We start from the raw sequence: 19,830 nt of genomic DNA, 5'->3' as shown, positions 1-19,830 counted from the left end.
CTTTTTAGTTTTAATTTCCAAGTCCTATAATAATTGAGGAGAGTGTTTGTTTGTTTTTTTTTTTTTTGGAAAACAGTTTCATCTCTGATGTGGATTGGGTGGAGTGACTTTAAAAAATAAAAAAATTCTAGGGTTAACGTTTCAAAGAATCGTTTACATCTTCACTTTCTGAAGACACTTGAACATAGGACCGACGTATCTGTGACGAGCACACCCTGTTGTTGGAAGCTCTCTGAGCGGGGAAAGGGCATGGGCTTAAACCTATCCATTTTGGTTTTTATAGACACTTTCATGTCAAAAGTCAGCTGTATTTCAACTAACACCCCAATCCCTCCTCTTTATTCCTCAGTGGTACATTCCCGCTTCTCATCACCTCCAGAATATCAGTCGTGTACAATAGGTTGGCTTGTACCAATGATATCCCTGGGAGAGGGGGGCTTGGTATCGTTTCATCCATTGGAGTCTTCCTGGCATAGTGTTGTGTGCCTGTGGGAAAGGATGGCCGAACTCTCCTCCCTTTCCAGCCCCAGCCTCAGTTGGTCCCTGCGGCATGTACTTTCACCCAGCCCGTGGAATTCCAACTCGGAAATTGACACCGAGCTTTAACTGGAAGTGGTTGGAGCAGGGAGGGTTTTCCAGTGTCCGGTCTCACTCTGAACTGCTCAAAGCTGTGTGGATAACCTGCTTTTCAATAAAGAGCCAGTGTTTTTGTCTAGATGCCCAATTACTCAGCCAGAACAAAAGGGGATATTAGTTTGATCTGGCTGCCCTTCCCAACCAGGCTCTGTCTGTCCCAACCTCATCCCCTCTACTCCCAAAAACAAAAGAGGAAAAAGTTTTGCAACCTTCTTCAGCTACGTTTTATTGTAGAGACAAATTTAAAATGACTTATCAGACCACTCATTACGGGGGAGGAAAATCTTGTTAATACGACCCACTCTGTGATCCATCTTCTGTTGATAGTACATAATGACTCGTGTGCTAGGATCATCATCCCATTTAAAAGGAAAAGAAAAACCACAACAACAAAAAATGTAAAATACTTGAACGAGAGCTTGTATTATAACATTAATATTATTCAGAGTATCTGCTTTCTAGGCTGATGTGATTCATTATTCTAGTAATGCTTTAGTCCTTTGTAATTTGTGGTAATTATGCTTTTTCCTTTTTAATACAAAAAAATGTATAAAAATAAAAACCTCAAAAGACAGTGTGGTATGGACTCTCCTGTCCCTGCAACCTTCCTTACTCTCTTCTCGGTCGTGCTCTGGGGTCTAAGGGTCTGAGCGACAGATGAGACACGTCTCCTGTGGAATGAATACTTGTGAAGGTGAGAGACTGATGGCACCTGATCAGTACACTGCCGCTAGGCACTATACAAGCTCTCCGCAGAAGAGCTCTTGTAGGACTACTTAGTCTCAATCCAGTGCACTCTTCCCTTGCTCGTTCCAGCCCCGGGCCCCCATACTGCTCTGCTAACACACCTCAGTCCTGACTTTCTGCACTCGCAGCTCTCTGTGCACCATGTGATACTTTCAGTTGTGTCTAATTGGGTAGTGGTTTTCTGACTGGGAGACCATTTTCTTTAAGGGTTTTGCAGCACTCCCTACTAAACAGCTCAGGAGAACAGTGGTGGTGGGCAGCTCTTCCATCACGTATAACTTTATGCAATCCTAGGGGTTTCCCTCTGTCTGCTTTGCTGTGTTGGAAGTGAGGTGAGTCTCGGTGGGATGGAGCGGTCCGCCCATACTGGCTGTGCTAATGAGACTTCCACTCCAGAGCCTCCCTCCTGGAAAGTTCCCTTAGTGACTTGCATTTTGGTTTCACCTGCCATATTATTTGTTAAAACAATAAAACCTACTCAGTGCTCCCAGTAATGTAGCACGGTACCGTGTGGGGGTAGCTTCTGCCTGACCCTCACTGGTGATCAGTGATGGTTTAAAGCTTGAAGCCCTTATGTCATAGGTATGGGGAATTGTACTGTGGGAAGTTGAGCTCTCAGGGCTGATGGTGCTGGCAAAGTGGTTACGAAGGGCCACGTGGCCTCAACAAGCATGTTTCCATGGGGTGTTCAGGTTGCTTATCCCAGGCCCAGAGCGCCGGGATGAGATTGGGCCAGGCTGAATGTCTGGAGCGCTGTGCTCTTGAATTCCTCTGCAACTCCCCATGCAGTGCAGGTGAGATGTCCTGGGCCCCAAAGCCTCCAGCAGGAAATGGAGATCTAAACAGCAGCCAATTCTGTGGGCTGGAAGGGAACCTGCGTGGGGCAGTCTGTGGGCAGCTTGATCCAGGGGACTAAGAAAACCCTACGCTCACTTGAGGAGGCCCCCCAGCTGTAGGGCTGCTGCCAGGAGCTCCGCTTTGTGCTCCGGGCTGGTGGGGGCCAAAGGGAAGCGAGTGCAAATCTCCCCGGCAACGGGTTACAGTTCCACTTTGTCTTTGATACTTAGGATGAACAATAACCTGCTTCTCATTAGAAAATTATTTGGCATAATCATCGTTCCAAGCTCTCGTGAGTCCCCATGTTGTGAGCGTGCCGCAAGCCGCGGGGAAGGTGGGTCACTTGGCTTTCTTGGGCGAGTCGGGAATGGTCTCCGTGAGAGGGGTGAGGCTCATCAGGATGACATGCCTCTCGTAGGCCTTGGTTTGCTTGAAGAGCGTGTCCGTTCCGTGCAGGCGGTCCAGCACCCCCAGGACTCCGTAGCACTGATTGAACCTGGCAACCAAGCAGAAAGGGACCATGCAGGGTACTGGGGGTTACAGGTGAGAAACAAGGTAGGCCAAGCAGATCTCTTCCCTTTCACCCCCTCCCAAAGCCTGTGTCCCTATCAGAGCCCTGTCAATCCTGCTTTACTTTTTGTCTCTCCCAGCCTTTGCTTTGCAGCCTGCGCGGGACTGGATGGGGTTTAGCCCAGAACCTGCCCATCTTGCTACATAGTCATCTAGGAGAGGTGTTGAGTCAGGGGGTGTTCTCCATCCCCAGGCACCGCGGGCTGCCTTTGCAGCCATCACCAGCCAGGGAGCGGGACTCTACGCCAGACAGCCACAACTCCAAGGCACATGAGCGCCTGAAGTAGCAGGAAGACCAGACGGGCTGTACACACGCCTATGGCCAAGGAAGTTATGAGCTGGCCCTACAGCATTGCTCAGCCCCATAGGTTCTGATGTCCCCAGTGACCTGTGCTCCTGGCATACAGCATGATCAGTGTCGTGGAGAGGTGGGGGGTGATACGCACTCGCTGATACATCAAGTATCACCCCGTCCTTTGGCCGGAACTGAACTGCTGGCCCCGTTTCTGCAGGAAAGGGGAAGCGATGCTAGCCAGGGAGCATGGTCAGGGAACAGAGCACAGCCCTGGTCACAAGGACCTCCCTCGGAACTCTACCTGCAGGCCTGACACGGCTTTGCTGCGCTACCTTTGTAAAAAGGTGCTAGTACTTCACCTCCGCTGGGGGGGTTTAACGATCACATGTGCGCACAGCACTTTGACTAGGCGAAGCCTGGTTCCTGCTGTATCAGGCTTTTCAGCTGTGGGATTATCTGGTTTTTCCATTGCTGTCTTGGGCCAGAGAAGGAATTAAGTGGCCAGAAAGATGCTCCACAAAGCATTGTCCTTGATGCCCTGGCCCAGGGGTTGGCAACCTTTCAGAAGTGGTGTGCCGAGTCTTCATTTATTCACTCTCATTTAAGGTTGCGCGGGCCAGTCATACATTGTAACGTTTTTAGAAGCTCTCTCTATAAGTCTATAATATAGAACTAAACTATTGTTGTATGTAAAGTAAATAAGGTTTTTAAAATGTTTAAGAAGCTTCATTTAAAAGGAAATTGAAATGCAGAGCCCCCCGGACCGGTGGCCAGGACCTGGGCAGTGTGAGTGCTGCTGAAAATCAGCGCGTGTGCTGCCTTCGGTGCCATGGGCTGCCTATCCCTGCCCTAGATCACTGCTAGGAAAGCCCAGGCTATGCTGGCTTCTCTGGAACCTACACATTATTTTCTCTGTCTAATCCACCCAAGAAACCTGAGCTCAGATTCAGCCTTTGGTTTTCTGCTTTGTAGCCGGTTTTCCAGCTCAGCTGACTGCGAAACAGAAAGGAAAAGGTCAGTCATTTGTCTGAGGGTTGCAGGGTGAATCAGTGGCTGAGCTGAGGTAAGGAAGCAGGAACTGCCTGAGGCCTGGTCCTCTGCTCTGACCTCTGTGCTTCCTGTTCACTGAGGGTGAGGATGCTGGACCCATTCAAGCTGCCTTCAGGTGAGCTAGACTCAGGTGGGGCAGATTGACTAGTAGTCATGTGAGACTGGTCCTCACAAATGGGCTACGTCCCGTCTCCGCCACTGATGGGGTGACCCAGCCTACAGAGCATGAGGGGAGGGGCAGCTGTACGGATAGTGTCCAACGACCTTACTTGAGGTGGTGGAAGTCGTGGAATTCCGGCGAGGGGAGGAAAGGCAGGTGGTAGCCGCAGTGCGAGATGGATGTGGCCAGAATAGCAAGGCAGAGCCACACCATGATGGAGGCAACATGGGATCCCAGGATTATCGGACCCACCAGCAAAGGCAACATGTTGGAAAACTGGAATTCAGACACAAGCCCTGTCTCATTAGCATGCACACCCAAACCTTCTGTTCAAAAGGCCGCAACTGGCGTCTCCTCTGGTTGCTTGTATTACGGGAGCCCCTAGAACCCGGTGCTGCTGATGCTGAACGTGGCACTTGGTTGAAGTGGAATAGCGGGAGTCAAGCATCTCGTGGAGGTGTGATATCAAGTTAGCTAGTGCTGCTGTGGGAGACTCATCGCAGAGTCACTGGGAGTGTTCTGCCAATGCACCTAAGAGACTGAGATAAAGGAGGTGACCGAGGCCAACTCCCACTGTAACTCAAGTTGCTTTAACATCTCAACTCCCTCTCTCAGGTTTCACTGCTTACCGCCTGGCACGTGTGTCTGGCTGGGACAGTTCATGATGAAGCAGCCCAGCATTGATCACCTGGACCTTTCCTAGGCTATGCAGCAAGATCTTCCACCAGATCTGCCACCTCAAGGAGGCCCCATTCCATCATGCTCAAACCTGCTGGAGGCCCCGGCTCCCAAAAGATTTGTCTGACAGTAGATTGACCCTGTCTTACCTGGCTCTACCCTACGAGTTTGCAGTCCCAGTGCAAAGGGCCACCAGACACTTCTACAGTAGCTTTTTGGAGACTCCACAAACTCCAGCTTCATCTCCCACCAGGAAGGGTCTGAAGTGTAGCTACTCTCTTCCCTATCCACAAATCCTCACCCAGTGGAAGTGGAAATGCAAAGCCCACAGCCATGGGTTGGGTTTACTTGATAGGCTGCTGGGCAGTGACCCCCAAGAGTGCCCGCTTACCACGTGCTCGACCGGATGGGCATAGAGGGAGACCACACCAACGGGGGCTGTCCATTCATGGTGCTTCTTGTGTATGCGCTTGTACAGAAGTGGGTGATGAACAAGCCTGCATGGAGAGAACCAGAATGAAGTCTTCAAGTCCAGTCAACCCTGAGACCAATGTCAGTCTGGGTGCATCCTCAATACTTTTCTAACGTATAGATTTCTAGAGCAGCCAAGTGGCCTAGTGAATTAAAGACTGGGGCTAGCCATCAGGACTCATGAGTCAAGGCAGAACCAGAAATAGAACCCAGGTGTCCTTGGGCAATTCACCTGGCCTGTGTGTATTCCCACAATTGTTTTGTTTGCTGTTAAACTGCCTCTCTCTCTTTCTTTATGAGGTGGGTTGTTCCTTTTTTTTTCGACTTTACTCTGCACCTGTGTTGGGGTTTTTTTTGTGTAGTGGTAGCGCTCTGGAGGTCTGGAGAGTCGGTAGCTGGGCCCCATTGTGCCAGGCGCTGTACATGTGTATAGGAGGTCATGGTCCTTGACCAGGGAGTTCACAATCTTTTTGGTCTACATATACACAATACACTCTCTGTAGGTTTTCTTTGGCTGGTGTCTAGCTCCTCCTATAAGCAATAGTTACAGCCTCCTCCCCCAGCTCGGGTGAAATGCTTTAGATTATAGCTTGCATATAAAATCAACTTGTCTTTTCCCTCCCTTAGCCTGTGGGCCAGTCCATGTCCATCCTCTCACTTTCATAATCTCTGGTTAAACGTGGCCCCTGGTAGCCTTATACCACCAAGAGCTCCCAAAGGAAAGGCAGGTGCCACTGACTGGCTGAGGTCAGTGGAGGTCTTTGGTTGAGGGCACAATCGTCATTCCCGACAGAGCGATTCACATTTCTTAGGGAGCGTAAAGGAGGAAGAAACAGCTGCAGGACAGACGAGTTCTCTTGCCCAGCTCACCGGTGCGAATAGTAGAAGAGAATTTCCTCCACCAGGATAAAGATGGACAGCTCCAGGAGGAACCAGTGAAAGGTGGGTAGTTCCTTGCTGCAGGGCTGTCCCCGCCACTTCATGATGGGGAGCATGAGCATCATCATTGGGAGAGAGATGAAAAGCTGATTAAGCAGCACTGTGTGAACAGCCTGCCGCAGCTTCGCTGGGTCCACCTGCAAGAGAGGAGACTCCGCTAAGGCGAACCATGGAGCCATGCACCTCTGGGGAGAGGGAACCTATTTTTGGACCAAGTTTCACATGTAGGCAAATAAACAAGAAGCTGATCTGCCTACAGTTCAGCACCCTCATTCTTCGTGTCGCTGGCCACCTAGTGCCTGGCTCTGCTGGGGGCAAAGCACAGCACTGGAGGTGGGGGGGCGAGAGGTAGGATTGACGGGGAAACACTTTCGGTACCAAGCAGCGGATCAGCCTTTGCTGTCTGAGCAGGACACTTCCCCCTGGCAGCCTGAGCAGCTCCAAGGCTGGAGTTCAAAGCGAGCGCATCTCCTGGGCGTGTGGCTTGTGGCTCAGCATGGCCACGCTGCTGTAAGGCTTTGTCTTCACTGCAAAAAAGGTGGGTGTGTTAGAGCGATTCGGCAATCTCTCTGTAAAGACACCTGTCGGCAGTGGCAGATACTGACTCTTGTCAGCCCCCGGGTGCGCTGCTCCACCTTGCTTCAAGGAGGAGCAATAAAAAAGCCCAGTGCCCTTGTGGATCCCCAATTGAATTGTCTCCCTCCAGCTTTCCCCGTGACTTCCGGCTCTGCTTGCTGCCCTGGGACAAACAGCTGAAGGGCTGTGGCTGAAATTTTCCCTTCTATAATCTTAATCTTTAATAAAGACCTGAGTGTCCAATTTGATGTCATTTGCCAGGGCCAGGAGTCCGAGTCTGGTGGTACAGGAATACGTCTCCGCTCGCCTGCACGTTCTTTAACCTGCAGCCCCGTGGCTCTAGGAAAGGGGTAGAACCCTTCCCTGCCTCTGGTGGGGGTTTCTCTGATGACTTAGTCCCCGTGCCCTGTTGATCACTGTGGCCAGGGCGTGTGCACAGTGCGGTTATGCAGCCGTGGGACTGTGAATTGCTTTAAAGTGCTGCCTAACTCCATTCCAGCAATTGAAATGCCGTTGAAAGAACTCTTTAGCCCACACAGTTATGAAGAAACCTTCCAAATGTGCTATGAATAGCAGCCAGCTGCTGTCTGCCGGGACCTGGCGGTGACCCGAGGTATGAAACGTGTCCCAGTTACCAAACTGGGGTGTTAACACTGAAGTCTGACAGCATAAGCTTATTAACTGCTGTTTGGTTTAGCAATCAACTCACGCTGATGTATGTGTTTTGCCTTTTTTGCATGCAGTGAAGAATACTGGGGCATTGGTGCAACTGATTGCTGTCAAAGGTCGGGGGGAAGGAGGAGTGAGTTAGCCATGGTCTATGCTTAAAATTTATACCACAACGGTGTAGGTTAACGGGGGGGGCAGGACAAAACCCCTAGTGTAGACTTAGCTTCTGGTGCCTTAGCTCATGGTTTTGGGCAAGATAGTGCAGGCTGTGTCTACTCTGTGGGGGGGGGGGGGAGGCCAACAGAGCTATGCTGCCGTGGGCTCTGTAGTGTAGATGTAGGTTTAGGCCGTCTACACTCTATGGAGACTATACCAACGTAGCAACACCACCATAACTCCGTCGTGTAGCTGTAGGCTATGCTGATGGGAAGGGGGTGTTTCTAATGGGGTAGGAACACAGCTGTGCCAAGCGACTTTGTCCATATGGACGGAAGCATTCTTCTCTTACCCCAGCTATGTTGACAGTGGGGACTAGGTCACCCTAGTGACGTCTGCCAGGGGGTGGGTTTTTCACACCCCTGACTGCAGCTATGTTGACTTAGCTACAGTACTCAGGGATGTGAAGTTATGTGGCCCCAACCCCACTGTCCATGCAGCTAGGTTGAGGGAAGAGTGTTTCTGTCTACCTAGGTACTGCTCCTCAGGGAGGTGGGTTACCTACATCAACAGGAAAACCCCTCCCATCGCTGGAGGAAGCATATCTGCTACAGCTCATGCTTCCAAATGCCTCTTGGAGCACATGCAGGCGTGTGGCTATAGCCTGGAGTTCAAGCACTTGCAGGGGAGTTGGGAGACCCAGGATCCCGTCCCGCTGTTCCAATGACTTTTGTTGTTTAGCCAGAGTGCAACAGCAGGCACCTATGTCCAAGGCAGGGGTGGGGCTTAGCCCCACATTGCTCTTGCTAGCATCTCCCATGGGCTAGCTTAGGTAGGCCCCCATCCCCAGATAGCCTTCGTGGATTGCAGTATAAGGTGCCTCTCTTCCCCAGGAGGTTAGGTGCCTAACTCAGGCTTGGGGCATCATAGTGATTTTTCTCCGCATGTAGCTAGTGCTTGGGGGCATTGAGGTCTAAAGGATTTGCCCAAGGGTGTCTGAACTGGGAACTGACCGCAGATGGCCTGTGTCCCAAGCCTTGCCCTAACCACAGAACAATCTGTTCCATCTACATTTTCGTGCCTTGTAGACTTCTTGCCTTGATTTTACTTTGCCAGCCCCCAGAATGGAAGAGCGGGAGGTTGCGGGGGGAAGGAGACTGACAGCTCCCCCTCCCCTCTTACTCTAAGAAAATGCAGGCGGTATTTGTCCAGCTCGGCAGGCACGGTGAGAAATACTTACAGGGTCATTTTTGCCCAACTGAATTCGGTAACGGGTGATGAAAGTTGGCTTTCCGGTCACATCTGCCACCATCAGGAGTCCATTGAAGCACCAGTAAACAAGGCTCGGAACTAAGGCTGTGCCTGTGGTGGAGGGGGAGAGAGGTGGGCAGAGACTGCTGAAGCCAGGGGAGCCTTTGTCCATCAGAAATGATTGATATTGCACTGGTGCCTGGGCCAGGGCCTGGACAGAAATGAGTCTCCGAGCATAAGGGTTTCAGAGCAAAGACACCGCTCCTGAATGGGATGAAAGGGCAGGAGTGGAGTGGGGATGAGATTACAATAATATAGGCATGCTCTCAGGCACCTTGCCCCCTGCCACCAAGTCATTATCACCAGGCTGTGTTCTGTAGACATTACCCCAGGAGGAAACCTGGCTGCAATACAGGGACTACCCCTGCTAGAATATGACTAAGGGGTGTAGCCTTATCCTCTGTACTTTTGGCAAGAATGACTCTGCTAAGACGTGGGGTGTAATTTCACTTTAGCCCAACGAGGGCGGTGGGAACCTTGCATAGGCCCTGGATGGTTTGGGGGTTACAAATACTGGCAGTGGAAAGGGTGGTCCCAAAATGTTGGCTGGACCCTGACCATGGGAGAGGCATGGCAGGGATTTGGAGGCAATGCACACTTCTGGTACATGGAGTGCTGGGAGAGCTGGAATCTGGCTTTCCCGCAGCTGAGCTTTGGCATTCAAAACAACTCACCTAGAAAGAAAATTGCCCATTCATTTCCTCCAAGCAGGTGGAGCACTTTCTCCCATTGGGCCTGCCAGAAATCGCCCGAAGCCCCCCAGAACTTCTGCAAGTGCCTAGGGAAAAGGGCCCAAGAATTACACCCAGGGTTTAGCTTTTCATTGCAAAAATCATGTCCATCTTATCTTCCCACCCACTGAGATGTTGCTTCTCAAACTATCGGTCTTACCAGGTGAGAGAGTTCCTGAAGGCAGCAAATAGCAGCAGGCTAGTACCCACTATGAAGCCAGTTGTCTTCATGGAGTCCCAGAGCTTCCCCTCCTGAGAGCAGGAAACAAGCGATTACACCTAGGTCATGGAGTAGCTTGTGTTTTAAATCACAGGTGGTCAAGGGACAATCCAGTCCTAGGATCCCTTGTTTTCTGTTGCCAGCACTCTACAGAACAGAGTGGAGCTAAGTTGTTCTCCACCCTGTCAACAGATGCTAGGAGTGTGGGGATGAGGCTCTGAATATATGTTACCGTGTGTATCGGTGTGGTAAAAGAAATACACGTTTAAACTGGATCCAGATAGCAATCGGTCTGTGATTTCCTCCCTTCTCTTGTGTAACAGGTCATTATGATGAACAGATAAGAGCTCAAAACAGCAACGCATTCATTAGGCTTGCATAATTAAAGAACATTAGTTGCCCTACTCGTCTCGTCTTAGCAATGCCACAGGACAGGCACCAACAAGAGAAGTTTAATCCCTTACAACAGGATCAATGGGTGGTGTAAGGCAACAGCCCCGAGTCCCCCTTCCTCAGCAGCCTTCAGCGCTATGCCCTGGGCTGTCTCTCCAATGCTCCTGCTGCAGGATGCTTAGGAAATGATTATCTGGAATTGGAAAGGATTTAGGTCATTTGCCCTGAAGACGCGCTAGTGAAGTGGTGTTGGCCCTTTTCGATCCAAGGGGCTAGTCGAAGTGTGAGGCCTTGTAGGTGGTTGCGGCTGGGAGGAGAATTTGATGATTGCACCTGGTATTTTCTTTGACACGATCTTGTTTCTTCTCCAGGAATCTACAGCGTCCTGCTCTGCGAACGGAGGAGGAACCAAGAACAACAGGAGCAGTTTCTTTGCCTCCAGGCCTAAGCTTCTCTACACCCCTGAGCCTTTCTCTAGGCTTCACGCAGGGCTACACTATGCTTGGCTTTCTTGCAGTCTGCCTTGCTCTGAGTGTCGGGTGCTTCTCTGCACCCTATTTTTTCCCCACCCACCCACCGGAACCCTCCATTCGCAGGGTGCTAATTTCTGGGCAGACTCTATTATGCCTTGGTTTAGGTGTGGCCCTTAACTCTCCTTATGCTGTATCTTAAAATGAAGGGAGCAGTCACAGCCATCAATTTCAGTGAGGTTTTAACTAACCCCTACCAAGGTTTAACTCGTCCGATAACGATCTCAAACTATACCAATCAGCCTGCTCTGGGGGGCTTGGGAGAAGACCCTTTAAAGAAGTCCTGCTGTGAGTTTTCCAAATTTCAGAAGCCTAAGATCTTGTATCAGCAATCAATGCACTTGGCTCTCAACACTAACACTCCATTGTCCTTAACTTTAGCAAAGTAGAGGTTGGAGGAATGGGCACTGTTGGATCTGGATTAGGTTTACTTGAGGTTGTGGGTTTGAGGCAACGGGGTCAGATTTTGATCTCTCAGCATGTTTGTTTAGTAACTCCATTGATTCCAGTGACGCATCACCCTGCATACATGTGTGTGAGGGCAGTTGGTGCGGGCTACAGTCTGCAGCATCACCCCATCCTAGTTCATACACTACACCTGCTTTACAAGATGGTTATGATACTCAGTGCACATTTAGAGCATCAGCTACCATATAACATTTCAGTTGAGACATCAGTTTTGAGTCTTTACCTGCTTCTGCCGTGAGCCCCCAGTGGAATATGCAGCGTCTCCCTTCATCTACAATAATAAATGATGCGAGTGAGTGAATGGGGAGCTGTAAAGAAAAGGGAAGGGGAGGAAAAGAGGGTAGGAAAGCAGCCCTAAAGGAAGTTTTCACATGTTATGATACAACTCTGGCCTGGGGGCCTGACTGGTCTGAAATGTGCTGTGTTCAGGGGCTGGCCCAGGCCTTCGGGACAAAAAAATCTGGTACAGCAGAGTAAATCACTGGGGTGAAGGATTACAATTATAGATCACCCTGTGCCCTTAAATTACAGCCCCTAGGGGCTTGTGCACCGAACACTGGGAACATGATAAGGGAGCTTTTCACCTTTAGGTCACTGCTTCAGATCCAGCCCAGGGGGAATGACTGAAAATCGTTACCATCTGCTGGCTCTTCAAATACCAGCAGGGCAGGTGTCAGCATCATAGCCAGCCTGGCCCATGGCTCTAACCAGCCCAATGCTGACAGGCTCAGCAGAGAGGCCAAGGATTGAATAAAGGAAGAAAGTCTGAACTACCTTGTGCTCCTAGAGGTCAGGTTCTGGCGTGAGGAACCTTGTACTTCTGGTGCATGTGCAGTGTCTACTGCAGGGCTAACCTGGGGAGTTTTCATTTCCTGGATGGCCAACCTTTCTCAGCAATAAATTTGCTTACACAAAATATTCCTTACAATTGATCTCAGCTCAGCTTCACCGAGTCTTCATCAATGTTCAAATAAAAGACAATCTAACACTCAATACATAGAAGCCACGAGCCAGTTTCTGCCCTTGGTTAAACCCTGTCCACCCTCCCCCCCCCCCCCCCCCCCCCATTAATGGGATTGCACGGCTGGAACAAAGGGCAGAATTTGACTCCTGGTCCTTTCAGAACTAAGCAATGTAGCCAAGAAAAAGGCCTTATTTTTTACTAGGTCTTCTAGTGGACCTTCCATTCTTTACTGTGGCAGAACCCACTGCAGTCAAGTTCATGGGAGTTTTGCTGGACCTGCAAGATTAGGGTCTGAGTGCACAGTAAACCCTCTAAACGGCATTCTCCAGAATACCAACACAAGCCACTACCAAAGAACGAAGCGGCATAGCTTTGTTTGTTTACGAGGCAAGAACGGCTAGTGCCTCAGTAGAAGATGCAACACAACGGTTAGTCTGTGTTCAGGGCCCAGCCAAAGTCACTGGTTTAGTACAGAGGGTTCTGTAGAGCCCCTCAGCTCAGTGCCTTCGTTCCTAGAGCTGGCCATCCAAGTCCCATTAGCGTAAGCAAGAGCAATTACCTCCCCCCCCACCCCGGAGAGATCCGCAGGGAGAGCTCTTAAGAGGGGAGATCAGCTGGAATGGTCTGTGACACGCTGACTCCTTTACTCCTTTCCGGTAGGAGCAAACAGGCTAGATTACATAGAGCACAGAATACTGACAAAATAAATAATTCACAAGGTGGTGGTGCATTACCTTTGTGATGCTAATATTCCCTCCGGTGGGAGCTGCTTTTGTAGAGTTTCCGGGTAAAGGACCACACTGCCAACAAGCACAAAAATCAACCCGTTAGCTTGGTGACAACATGTCAGCTTTGAAATTGTAAATCTTTTTTGCCTCCTTAAAGCTTGTTAGTATTTCAGCTCAGAGGGTTTATAGTCCAAAATCAGACACGTCTCTGTCTGGGGTGTTATTTACCGACAGGTTAAAAAGGGAAGGGCTGATTCTCACAGCTGCTGCGTGCCCACAGCTCCCAGTGGCTTCAGTGGGAGCTACAGGTGCCCAGCAGCACTGAAATCCAGCCCTAAATGACTTGCCCAGTGACTGTGGTGGGGGTGGGACCAGAATCCAGCAATTCTAATCTTAGCTGGAGCACAAGGGCAGGTGCTGGCTGTGCGCAACATTAACAAACGTGGGGAACCAGCCGTTTTAAAACTCAGAATTGCAAACGGATTGAGCCAGCTCTGACGTGCTGACCCATAAGAGCTATTGAAAGACGCATCATAAGAGGAAGCTGTTTAGATTTTAAACTAGTGTCTTCATCCCGTTTGCTAGCCTCTTCCTCCTGAACTCAAACTCCCCACTCCCTCCTGAGCCATGAGATTCTTTCCAATCTGCAAAATCTTCCACACACTGTTTGTTTCCAACCTGGCAGCCTAGTTTGCTAGCTAGGGCTCTTCTGAAAAAAGAAAATGACTTTTGAGTCTAATGGTTCTGATAAACACACTAAATGGTTGGTATCTCAGACTACCAAACAGAAGGATCCTGCTGTCTTGAGAATAACAAGTGTAAATATCTTTGTTGCAGGATCAAATTATCTTATTTTGCAAAAGGCCCTTTGCCCTCTGTAATGTACTTATCAAGCCACATTGCGCTGTTACGCTTCATCCAAATATAACCCCATTATCTCTGCGATGTTATCTAGCTGCATCAGCTGCACGCACTGGCCTTAGTGAAACAGATTGTACAATAAATAGCTTATGCTTAGAAAGGCAATTTCTTTTTGAGATTTCACTTCATCGCTGTGCCATTTATACAAGAATCATAGAGCATCAGGGTTGGAAGGGACCTCAGGAGGTCATCTAGTCCAACCCCCTGCTCAAAGCAGGGCCAATCCCCAGACAGATTTTTGCCCCAGATTCCTAAATGGCCCCCTCAAGAATTGAACTCACAACCCTGGGGTTAACAGGCCAATGCTCAAACCACTGAGCTATCCCTCCCCTCTGTGAAGAATCTATTAACTGAAACTGTTCTACTAGGACAGTATAGTATTAGCCCAATGGCCTTTTGTGACTGAGTATTGCTCAGATGCTACGGGGATGGGCAATGTTATAAGGTCCTAGGTATATAAACAGGAGAGCCTCACTGCTCTGACCTGATGCACAACAGCCTGCTAGATAGCTGGTGCTTGAGAACGTGTCTTCTAGATTGATCCAGTGACTCAAATCCCCTTGGAACTGGGTCTCCAACAAGTCAGAAGGCTGGAACGATTGCAAGTTGGCTTTGAGGCCTTAGGAGGAGGCAGCAGGATTGCCCAACGCCATCTCATCTCTCGAGCTTTTGGGGAACTGTTAAAATAACCATTGGTATGCCTCATGGCCGGGTCCCTTCCTGCCCTGTAATCAAATTACAGCATTCCTCTTTGACTTAAGGGTACTATGAGATCTAGTATTACATTTAAAGGCAAAAGCCAAATTTGGCTAGATCCTGTTCTGCTCCCAGCACCGCACTACATAGCATTTTTGCTGAGATGGCCCAGGACGCACCCACTAAGCCATGACATACGTCACTGAGCTGGGGCTATTCCACTAAACAAAGAACTAATGAAGCCACCGGACCCTGAATTTCCACTGGCGTATAAACCAGGCAGAAGTCCATCAAACAAACATTAGCCCTCTCAGCGGGCTGCAGTCATAGCAGAGTCTGACATGAAATGTGACGCCTGGAGCTGATGCTGGTTTATTTTTTTTAATCCGCCTTTTAAAGTAATTTTTACAAAGTGTTTGAAACTGTTATTAAAACCAAGCCAATCCCAGCCAGGAGCACCAAGGCCTCAACCCCCTGCAGTAAAATACTGGCACAGCCAGGGCTTAAATTCCGCTAGAGCGATGCGGAGCAGAGCGCCAGTAAATATTTTCAAACAGGCAGGGCAGAAGCCCTGGTGTCCCCCCGCCTCTCCCCCTCCGCATGGGGTTAAAGCCCAAGACCCCCCCCCCTCCCTGCAGCAGATGCCCCTAGCCCCACCATCCTGCCGCAGGGCAGAAGCCCTGAGCTCCCGCCCACACAGGCTTTTGGACATGGAGTGTGGAGGAGGTGTCTCTAGGAAATATACTATGAGAATTTAAGCCATGGGCATAGGCAAGTCTAATGATCACATGTCAAACTTAAAACAGAACAGTCTACAAAACATTAAATAATCTGAATACTTATTCCTGCAAAGTGGGTCTGGATTTCTACAACAGCCATTTATGGACCAACAAGTCCATATTCACAGCATTTACCATTCCAGCCATTGGAAGAGGCCCATGCAGCCAGTTTGTGTATTAAAAGAGATACAGTACTACAGTGTTATAAAATAGGAGGATGCGATTCTTTGCAGGCACATGGACACACCCAGGAGAATTTCCTGGCCTGGAATTGCAGCAGGTGTTTTGGCAGCAGAATGACGTGCTTGGCTTTGCCGTCTAGTCTGTGCTTTTTAGGTTCTCATGCTGCAGCCCCTCAGGGGCATCTGAGCACCTGTTTGCCCACAGCAGCCCCTAAGTCTCTGCTCACAACCATCTCGCTTCCACTCCTCGTGCACTGGCTGTGGAAGGAAGCAGCCAGAGAGAAAAGGGGGTCCCTCTCAATGGGGCGGGGGGATGAGAAGGAACAGCTTCCCCCCCCCCCCAAAAAAAAAAAAAAGATAGTCCTCTAAGGGTCAGCCAGACTCAGATTTGCAGTTCAAGGGCCCAGGCCTGATCAGCAGCTTCCCTTCATTTTGCAAGGCCTTGCAAAGAGCACCACAGACGGCAAAGGGCAGCTGCGATCAGTCGTCTGAGCTCAGCAAATACTGCAGCATTGGTTAGCCAAATCCAAACCCACTGCTGTGAAACCCACAGTAAACTCAAGCCAAGACTTAAATACACTGAACATTTCCTGAGCTCGCCAGAGTGCACAGAGACGGCCCCTCGCCCCTCCAGAGCAGGCTAGCGTTCTTCTCACACCTTACACACAATATTGATCCACTCTTCATATGCCACTGGCCGGCACCGCCACAGCAAAAAAGCATCTCCTAGCCCCTAAGTCCCATGAAGCTGGATTTGCGACACCAATACAATCAGAGCAAAGAAAAGTGAGGGCACATCAGATAGTCGAGACAGTGGGACCAGTCTGTTGGGTGGAAAGAGAAGCAGAGAGACATAGGGCCTAGCAAAACAGGATCATCTCTGTGTCCAACCTACATCCATCAGATGGCAGGGTAGGTGGGCTGGGGAAACGGAGAAGTCAGTGCTTGGAGGGGCTGAGGGAGCTAGTGTGCATAAGGCATCAGTTATGGTCAACGGGGCACGTGTTCACTAAACATATCCTGCCCCCCCGCCCCTTGTTGCATCTGAGCCTCATTCCCTCCCGGGGAACAGCCCCCCAGTGTCATGTCTGCGCAGCAGAAGGAAAAAGCTGGGGACTGGTCTCACAGAGCTGAGCCACTCCTGCAGCTGGAGGCGGCCATGGCGGAGAAGAAGGGATGGGGGGGTCCCATCCCTCATTTGGACTGTCTATCAGTCAGACGCGCAGCTGCCAGCCCAGGGAAGGGGCAGCTCCCAGGGATCGCAAGACAGAATATATCATCCTTATTTAATTTAGCTGAAGCTTTGCGGAGCCCAGGTGGCAGCACACGGAGGGAGGCCTGGGGAGTGCCTTGATGTGGAAAGTCACTCCTGCAAAGTCAAAGCTGTGCCTTTAATACTCTAACATGCTGGGCTAAAGAATCCGAATCCTCTCCCAGCCAGTGACACTGATGACTCAGCCAGGGGGACCAGATGTCCCCATCCAGCAGAACTGGCTCTCTTAGCCCAATAGCCAACTCTCCAGCTGTTGACTCTCCCCAGGACACCCTTCAGGAGCGGCTTCTTGGAATTCCCATCTCCAGAGTCAAACCGTCTTGTGCCTTGTCTCCCATCATACCCACCCACCTTCACAACCGAACTGCCCCCAACTGCAGCATATGTTACTCTTGCCTAGTCACTGGGCATAGACCCAACGCTGAAATCACGCCAGGCAAAAAGAGATGCCCAGCTGGCTCTCGATGTCTGGTCATGCAATGCCAAGTTCTGGTGCGCAGAGAGTAGCCCTCAGCCGCTGATTAATTCAGGCAGACTCAGTCTTCGGGACAGCTGGACTCAGCCCCTTATCTGCGCAGACAGTTGGCTTTTCTTCCTTGTACATCTGTCAAGCCATCTTGAACAGTGACCTATGCTCAGCCCTGGAGAGCGTCCATGTCTTTCCTGTCACGGACGCTCTCTGGCATGTATTTATGTGGTGGTTTGAGGGCCTCCATCAGCTGGGTGTTGTGATGCACCAGCTTGCCCGTCACGCACCCCATGATCTCAGTGAGCTCAGTCAGGGTATAGCTCTGGCAAGCGGCAGGATTGTCCCTCACACACATCCCTGATTCCATCCAGAAGATCACAAGGAAATACTGGATGTTCTTCACACCGTGCATCTGGAGCACGCTCCCCTGGCACTTAGCCTTGCTGTGCTAGCACTCAAATGGCTGCTTCCTGACAATGTTCTTCTCCTGGGGTTGCCAGCTGGCACCAGCATGGTGCTCTTGTTGCTGCGCAGCATCACGCAGGTGGGGACGAGCTGGGCGGCCAGCAAGCCAGGGCAGGCCAGGCGGAGTGACACCAGCTGGCAAACTATAGCATCGCTGACACGTTTTCAAAAACTTATTTTACCAGTTTGATTCCGCCCCCCGCCGCCCAACTTACTGTTACCAACCTAGGTTCCAACCTGAGGCTGAACAGCTGCCCTCTTCTAACTACACCGAGCCTGCCGTACAGCCCTCTTCGCAGACACCAACTGGAGACCCAGCTGCTGCTGGCAGGTGCAGGAGCTGAATAACTGCGCAGTTGGCAATGGATTCACTCCATAACACGGCTCCTTTCCCTTAGCCCTCTCTCCTGACCCCTCTGGCATCAACACAGGCCGAGAGTCAGCTGCTGGAACAACAATCTCCCCTGCGAAAAGAGACAACTACGACCTGTGACACCACAGGATGCAGCTATAGACTGGGCGCCTTGGGGAACCACATGCCTGAGAAAAACACCAAAAAGGTGCTCAGTGGACACCCTCTCTCTACGGGCAGGTACAGAGCTAGCATATGTGCTTCTGGTGCTACTCACTGTGTGCCAGGCACTGCCCAAACAGGAGGGCAGACACGGTCCCCACTCTGAAATCCTGAAATTTTTTTTTAATAAATGCATTCATAGAACTAACAACAGGCTGTAAGTCTCTTAATGGAGTTGCCATCCCTATAGTTTCCATCAGGTACCTCTAAACCACTGTGCCCCAGAGTGCTGGTTGCTCCCTCTTTGCTCACCTCCTGCAGGCTGCAGCCTAGAAGGGGGCCCTGGGTCGCTGGCCAGAGCCCAATCCAGAACTCAATTCCCGGCTTTCCACTGCTGCTGTCGGTCCCTTTACCACATCCTCAGGCAAAGGAGGAGGGAGGTGTGTCTATAAGTGAGCAGCTGATTGTCTCCTCCCAGGCAGGTCATGTGAAGCCAGCATTTGGCCATTACTGGTGCTGGCAACTGTTACGCCCTTTCACTCAGACAGTTGAAAGAGAAAGAGAGAGACAGTGTGTGTGTGATTGAAAGAGAGAGAGAGAGAGAGAGTGTGTGTGTGTGATTGAGAGGAGCATGTTCTTCAAGGAGTTTATTTTTGCTGTAAAAGTAATTTAGCTACATCATTAAAAATCTTTTCACTTTTGTTTTCATAAGTTAGAATCATAGACTCAGGGTTGGAAGGGATCTCAGGAGGTATCTAGTCCAACCCCCAAGTTACACATAAATAAGTTTGTAGATTATGCATATTGCCCCCATCCAGTGCCCTGAGCACAAATATTTAAAACCAGTGCAATTCAAGAGGTCAAAAGTGTATTTAATGGGACCAGGGAGTAGGGTGACCAGATGTCCCGATTTTATAGGGACAGTCCCGATTTTTGGGTCTTTTTCTTATATAGGCTCCTGTTATCCCCCACCTCCGTCCCAATTTTTCACATTTGCTGTCTGGTCACCCTACCAGGGAGAGTTATTGGGCAATGCTGCTTAAGTCCTTGGCCCTACAAGTCTGACTTGTAGAGCAGGGAGGGTGTCCCTAGCCTCTGTTTGCCAGAAGCTGGGAATGGGTGATACAGGATGGATCACTTGATGCTTACCTGTTCTGTTCATTCCTTCTGGGGCACCTGGCATTGACCACTATCAGAAGATAGGATATTGGCTAGCTGGACTTTTGGTCTGCCCCAGTATGGTTATTTTTATGTTCTTATGACTGTTTGCTCACATTGCATAAGCAGGCCTAGAGAACAATGACTTAAAAGGGCTATAGCATGATATTGGTCCTATCTATGTAGAAAAGATTAAATTGGGATTCCCTCGTGCTTAACAATAGTATTTACACGTAGTGAAGTC

The 19,830-nt window shown here is 50.1% G+C and overlaps 1 protein-coding gene across 4 annotated transcripts; it reads right to left on the bottom strand.

Moving 5' to 3' along the window:
* Positions 1 to 1,035: 1,035 nt before the first annotated feature.
* FAXDC2 (fatty acid hydroxylase domain containing 2) lies at positions 1,036 to 18,950 on the bottom strand. Of its 4 annotated transcripts, none has more exons than XM_034779722.1 (11): positions 18,741 to 18,950; positions 18,140 to 18,378; positions 13,136 to 13,201; positions 11,661 to 11,708; positions 9,987 to 10,078; positions 9,770 to 9,873; positions 9,025 to 9,146; positions 6,315 to 6,520; positions 5,365 to 5,470; positions 4,405 to 4,571; positions 1,036 to 2,716 (listed from the first exon to the last, which is right to left on the bottom strand). In XM_034779722.1, the coding sequence occupies exons 4-11, from the start codon at positions 11,706 to 11,708 to the stop codon at positions 2,560 to 2,562; spliced, it is 1,002 nt and encodes a 333-aa protein (XP_034635613.1). In that variant the 5' UTR covers positions 13,136 to 13,201; positions 18,140 to 18,378; positions 18,741 to 18,950; the 3' UTR covers positions 1,036 to 2,559. The 4 variants fall into 4 exon arrangements, with proteins under 4 accessions (XP_034635613.1, XP_034635614.1, XP_034635612.1 ...); XM_034779723.1 differs by lacking the exon at positions 18,140 to 18,378 and adding an exon at positions 14,535 to 14,775; XM_034779721.1 differs by lacking the exon at positions 18,140 to 18,378 and adding an exon at positions 14,535 to 14,727.
* Positions 18,951 to 19,830: the final 880 nt, after the last annotated feature.

Source organism: Trachemys scripta, chromosome 8 (assembly GCF_013100865.1).
Source record: "Trachemys scripta elegans isolate TJP31775 chromosome 8, CAS_Tse_1.0, whole genome shotgun sequence".
Classification (NCBI taxonomy): Eukaryota; Metazoa; Chordata; order Testudines; family Emydidae; genus Trachemys; species Trachemys scripta.
Note: the sequence above shows the minus strand (reverse complement) of the source record. Positions and strands in the feature narration are given on the sequence as shown.

Coding starts and splice junctions, on each gene's coding strand:
- FAXDC2 (XM_034779722.1), bottom strand. CDS start 11,708: ATGAAGGGAGACGCTGCATATTCCACTGGGGGCTCACGGCAGAAGCAG. Junction 6,521..9,024: donor AGTTGGGCAAAAATGACCCT/GTAAGTATTTCT, acceptor CCTCTCTTGCAG/GTGGACCCAGCGAAGCTGCG. Junction 2,717..4,404: donor CACGACTTCCACCACCTCAA/GTAAGGTCGTTG, acceptor CTTGGTTGCCAG/GTTCAATCAGTGCTACGGAG.